This window comes from Sinocyclocheilus anshuiensis, unplaced genomic scaffold (assembly GCF_001515605.1).
Source record: "Sinocyclocheilus anshuiensis isolate Anshui unplaced genomic scaffold, SAMN03320099.WGS_v1.1 scaffold1896, whole genome shotgun sequence".
NCBI classification, from domain to species: Eukaryota; Metazoa; Chordata; class Actinopteri; order Cypriniformes; family Cyprinidae; genus Sinocyclocheilus; species Sinocyclocheilus anshuiensis.
The window spans coordinates 289,053-295,595 of NW_015558694.1; the positions used below are offsets into that span (position 1 = coordinate 289,053).

General features: G+C 41.8%; 1 protein-coding gene across 1 annotated transcript in view; it reads right to left on the reverse strand.

Annotated features, from left to right (window-relative positions):
- ppfia1 (PTPRF interacting protein alpha 1) overlaps positions 1 to 6,543 on the reverse strand; it is a 44,980-nt gene that overhangs the window by 22,315 nt on the left and 16,122 nt on the right. Inside the window, exon 9 of the mRNA XM_016477632.1 lies at positions 5,577 to 5,711. Within this exon, the coding sequence (XP_016333118.1) occupies positions 5,577 to 5,711 (135 nt within the window). The remainder of the gene's footprint in view (positions 1 to 5,576; positions 5,712 to 6,543) is intronic.

Sequence of the window (6,543 nt, forward strand, 5' to 3'; positions counted from 1 at the left end):
CGCTACACACACACACACACACACACACACACACACACACACACACACACACACAAAGGAGAGAGAGAGAGAGAGAGAGAGACAGACACACACAGACACACAGAGATGGGGTCATATACAGAGGAAGAGAAGGAACATGGGGAAGATTTGAGCTCTATGAACAGCAGGATTGACACACAATTAAAAAGGAGAAAAGGCACCAGACGACAAGACGGTAAAAACACTGCAGTGTCTTCATTACTCTGTTAAACGCACAGATCCTCCCGTCTGCGGTGATGTTCCTCCTACATCCGTGTCCATCTCACACGTTTCACTAAATAAACTATTTGTGTGATTCACCAACTCACTACAAGCACGCAGCTTCACGCCAGGACCACACACGCCAAACATTTACACTCAGTTAGCAGACGAATGATCATTCCTTCAGCATTTCACTTCATCAATCATTACAGCTGGTGTCTCCGGCTTCATCTGTGTTTGAAACAAACCTGCATGTTGCTTGCTGAGTTTTCTTTTTCAGTAGTTTGTTGAAAAAATTCATCTGACGAAATTAGAATCATATTCTGTTGTCTATTATTGCGCGCACACAGAAGACGCTTTGAGAAGTGTTTTTCCGTACTAGGGATGTGCGGTATACCGGTACTGGAAAAATACCGGTATATATTATATTTCAAACGGTTCGATATCATAATTTTGCTCAATTCGGTATTTCATTCACTGCTGTTCCGCAGTGTTACCCAAACTGACGCGAAACCGGCAAGCATGACAACGGAGAAACGACAATGGATAAAACAGGTGAAACTCACTCTACACGTCCGAAATTAATAAATAAAGAAAGCGGTAGAAGTGAAATATGGCATTACTTTGCCTACAAAAGTGATGAAAAAGGTGAACCAACCGACCTTAATTCACCAGTCTGCAAGCGCTGCTATAAATCATGTGCTGCCATGGGAACATTTGTCACTCGCTCATCCTGATTTGTTCAAGGAGTTAAAAGATCGACAGGTAAATGTGTCTCTTTCAACTGATTTAATTTAGACTTTTATTTTAAAAAGATCAGTAATATTATTTTTAGTATTAGTAATAGTGATGAAGGGCATATTACTGCTGTGACGACCTCTAAAGGGAAGCAATAACAAAGAGTGAAAAATTTAAGGGGGTCTGAACACTTTCCGTACCCACTGTATATATATATATACATACACACACATATATCAGTTTTATAACGTTTATGTTTCTAGATCAATCAATAATTCTTTAAAAAATACACTAATACATGTTTACCAGATTAACATTGTGCATTAAAACTAATATGAACCCAAACACTAAAAATAACCAAGATTAATGCTAATGTGGATGCATAACAGCTGATGTTTTACATGTAAATTTAATTATTCCTTCTTTTGACACCCACAGAAAGGAACAAAAAAAACATCTTCAAGCCAGCCTACTATTTCAGAGGTACTGTTCGTGACAAGAAAATATGAAAGAAGCTCCAAAGCAGCAAAAAGACTTAACAGGCCGTAGCAGAGTTTATTTGTATGGACCAAACTCCCATTTCAACAGCTTGACAAAAGATATGAGATGCCAAGGAGAAAATACTTTTCTGAGCGAGAGATTCCCCCTTTGTACAATGAAACGAGGTCTGTGCTTGAATCACAACCGTCCAGCCAGCCCTACTTTGCTTGTACAACAGACCTTTGGACGAGTCGAACAGTGGACTCGTATATGGCTGTTTCAATTCACTTCATTAGTGACTCTTGGGAAATGCAGTCCTGTTGTCTTGGATGTGCAGCAATGCATTCAGATCACACAGGAGAGAACATTAGAGAGGTCCTTGAAGAAACAGTAATTCAAACATGGAAACTGGATATGACACGTCTGAGTGGAATCACAACAGATAATGCATCCTCAAACATCAAAGCATTTAAGGAGAAGTCTTATCATTGGGTTCCTTGCTTCGGTCACAACCTACATCTGGCAGTGAACAAGGCTACAAGCCTGGACCGTGTGACATCATGTCTGTCCAGGCTTAGAAAGACTGTATGTGCATTTTCTAGATCAAACAAAATGTCAAGGCTTTAAAAAGAAAAGCAACAGCTCCTTAACCTCCCAGAGCACAAGCTGATTAACCTAACCGCTGGGGTTCTACATTTGACATGGTGGACCGTTTCTGTGAACAGCAGCAAGCCGTCTGTGCTGCTTGTTTCTAGATCAATCAATAATTCTTTAAAAAATACACTAATACATGTTTACCAGATTAACATTGTGCATTAAAACTAATATGAACCCAAACACTAAAAATAACCAAGATTAATGCTAATGTGGATGCATAACAGCTGATGTTTTACATGTAAATTTAATTATTCCTTCTTTTGACACCCACAGAAAGGAACAGCAACAAAAAAACATCTTCAAGCCAGCCTACTATTTCAGAGGTACTGTTCGTGACAAGAAAATATGAAAGAAGCTCCAAAGAAGCAAAAAGACTTAACAGGCCGTAGCAGAGTTTATTTGTATGGACCAAACTCCCATTTCAACAGCTTGACAAAAGATATGAGATGCCAAGGAGAAAATACTTTTCTGAGCGAGAGATTCCCCCTTTGTACAATGAAACGAGGTCTGTGCTTGAATCACAACGGTCCAGCCAGCCTTACTTTGCTTGTACAACAGACCCTTGGACGAGTTGAATAGTGGACCCGTATATGGCTGTTACAATTCACTTCATTAGTGACTCTTGGGAAATGCAGTCCTGGTGTCTTGGATGTGCAGCAATGCATTCAGATCACACAGGAGAGAACATTAGAGAGGTCCTTGAAGAAACAGTAATTCAAACATGGAAACTGGATATGACACATCTGAGTGGAATCACAACAGATAATGCATCCTCAAACATCAAAGCATTTAAGGAGAAGTCTTATCATTGGGTTCCTTGCTTCGGTCACAACCTACATCTGGCAGTGAACAAGGCTACAAGCCTGGACCGTGTGACATCATGTCTGTCCAGGCTTAGAAAGACTGTATGTGCATTTTCTAGATCAAACAAAATGTCAAGGCTTTTAAAAGAAAAGCAACAGCTCCTTCACCTCCCAGAGCACAAGCTGGTCCACGATGAACCTACCCACTGGGGTTCTACATTTGACATGGTGGACCGTTTCTGTGAACAGCAGCAAGCCGTCTGTGCTGCTTTAGCAGAAAACAGGAATAAGTGGTGCCTAATGCCTTCTGACACAGACATCACCACACTGGAGACAGTGCACGAGGTCCTGGGCCCACTAAGTACCTTCACTGAAGCCCTGTTCGGTGAAAAAGAGACAACGCTTTCTTGTCATCCCTGTGATGTGGAAGACACTGTCACATGTACAGGACAGTGAAACAGATTCCGTGCTATCCCACAGCATGAAAACAGAGATCAGGAAAGATCTGGAGATGAGATACAGCAATGAACAGTTACAAATCCTTCTTAATTCAGCAACCTTCTTTGATCCTAGATTTAAGAACACATTTGTAACTAAGGAGAAGGAAGTGATTGAAGTACTTATGCAAAAGGCTGCCACAGCTGATCTCAGTCACCTCAGTCAACAAATGGAGTCAACTCAGGCAGAGCAGGAAAAACAAACAGGTGCCAAAAAACAAAAACAAGATTTGGGTAGCCTCCTGTCAACAATTGTATCTGAGAGAAAAAAAAAAGAGTTGGAAAAGGGAGATGAATGTCAAGCTGGGAGAGAATATCTATAGATGCCAGCAGCTGACAGACTGAAAAAAGAACTCCACACATACAAGACCATGGAAGAGACCAGTGCCACAGAAAGCCCACTTTCTCGGTGGAAAAGGCATGAATCAAGCCTCCCCATTCTTTCAACATTTGCCAAATATTACCTTTGCATTCCAGCATCAAGCTCAGCCTCTGAGAGAGTTTTCAGTACATCAGGCCTGATCTGTAGCCCACTAAGGTCCAGACTATCAAGTGACAGCATTGACACATTAGTTTTCCTGTCCAAAAATCTGCAGCTAACAAAGGAGCTAGCAAAAAAATAGAGACTGAAAATATATGAAGATGTGAACCCATTTTATCCAGTCTTTTTTCCCCCCCAAAATCAACATTTAACCTGTAAACTCTACTCTAGGGTTTTTTTTTTGTTACATTCTGATACATTTTCTTTGCACCATGTGATAAAGACTGAAAAGATATGAAGAGATGATCCTATTTTAATTTTATCTCTTCAGTTTTTTTTTCTTCAAAATCAAAATCTGACCTATGGTAGGTTTTTTTATTTTTTTACATTTTGTTTGCACAATTTTTCATGCAGAGTTCCAAGCAGTGCGTTTAATAAAATTGTTTTCAATTCACTTATATTTTGAGGCTGGTTATTTGTCACCTATGGTATCGATTTAGTATCGATACCGAGGTATTAGATCCTAGTATCGTACCGAAGTCAAAATTGTGGTATCGAGCCATCCCTATTCCGTACACAAATCAGGATTTAAACAAACTAAAACCACCTGGACCTAACTGTGCACAGTCCATATACTCTTGAAAACTTCCGACTCCAGTGAACAAACAATAAACTGAACGCGATTCTAAACTCTGCTTTTCATTTAACGCACAACATTTACAAATAAAACCCCATGTGTGAGTTAAACACTCAGATCTTTCCCCTTAAAGGGAATAAATACGAGATGGGAGGAAAATATATATTTCAATATTTTTCATTGCAGTTATATCATTGGGTAATTATACATCATATATATTTTGGGCATCAGGGAGCCGCTATTATACCTGGCATTGAAACTCGCATTGTGCTTTTGAATGCACGATCGCTTTTTAGTTTCACTTTCACTTTCGAGATTCGCGATCGCACGTACTCTGTTTATGGAGCAGCAGTACTTACCACACATTTGACAAGATTATATGTTTGTCAGTGGTACTGAGGATCTACAAATAATTAGACAGCATCACTGATTATAATGAGTTCTATACACTGATCTATATACTGTATAATGAATCTCTATTATAGATCAGTGGTTCTATAGAATTTTGTCGCGCCGCACCGCTCGTGTCCGGTGTAGACATGGTGTTAGGAATCGTTATTTGTTTTCCCTTTTCTCTTATAAGGATTCACGCTTCGGCCACACCCCCTAACTCCACCCCCCCGCCCCCACCGATGTCATCATCCATCGCGATGTTTCACTGTAGACATCGTCCGATGCCAATTTTGTAGACATTGCCCAACCCTATTCAGTATAAGTTACAAACAGGAACAGGAAACTCCAAATAGATTTGTTTTGTGGAGCCACAAATAAACAGGAGCAGCCACGAGGGAATGTGTGTGTCCTATTTTACATGAAAAACAGATCAAAAACAGTTTCATGATGTGCACGCTAAACAAAAACAAGAAGACAATACTGTCACTGTAACATTTTTATCATTAATCAGTGGTCAAAAAGAAAACAAACAGCTGCTTCTGTCCTCTGAATGGTGTGGCTGTGTGACTTTGTTCCTGGGAGGCCGACAGTGGAATCACAGCCTGACTGTGGCCCGCTGACAGCATGATGATAGCATGTGTGAGCCGTACCTTAGTGAGGGCCACGACCCTCTGCGCCAGCTCTGCCTCCACCTCCGGCAGCGTCTCGGCCTTACGCAGTGTCTGCTGCAGCTTCTGCTCCGCCAGCTCCAGACGCTCCTGCAGCTGCCTGCCCTTGTCCTCCATCTGCACACACACACGCGCACACACACACCGCACACACACACGCACACATACACACGCACACACACCGCACGCACGCACACGCACCGCACACACGCCGCACGCACACACGCTCACACACGCGCACGCACGCACACACACACATATGCCTGAATTACAGCCAGAACCCAAAACTGCGGGCCGACAGCAGCAAGTGACGACTCAAACTTCATTGCTTAGAGCAGTGGTTCTCAAACCTGTCCTGAGTACCCACAGCCCTGCACATTTTGTATGTCTCCCTCAGCTATCACACCTGATTCAACTCATCAGCTCATTAGTGGAGACTGCAAGACCTGAAGTGGGTGTGTCAGATATAGGGAGACATACAAAATGTGCAGTGCTGGGGGTACTTCATGGAGAGGTTTGAGAACCACTGGCTTAGAGTATAGAACAGATTTTTTCAAATCAACTTTTTACTTAAATTGTTGAAAATTAAATCAGTAATGATTATTTGATGACTGGTAAATGTTGTTAAATTAGGAAGACACCTCAGGCTGTGTTTGTTCTAGAGAATGAGCTGGTGCTTTTCAACTGGTTTGTGGGTAACTGAGTGAATAAATGTAACAGCACCCGGTGACAATGTTCTGTTTTCTACAAGCATAACATGATAAAGACGCGCTGCAGACCTGGCAGACCAGCGAGTCCTTGTTGGCGATCTCGTTCTCCAGTTTGTCGTTGAGGTCGTGGACAGACGTGGCTTCTCTCTGAGCCGCTAGGTAGCGCTTCTCCAGCGTGGTGATCCTCTCCTCCATGTCTTCCTTCTGAGCCAGAGACTGAGAGAAACAACAGAAACACG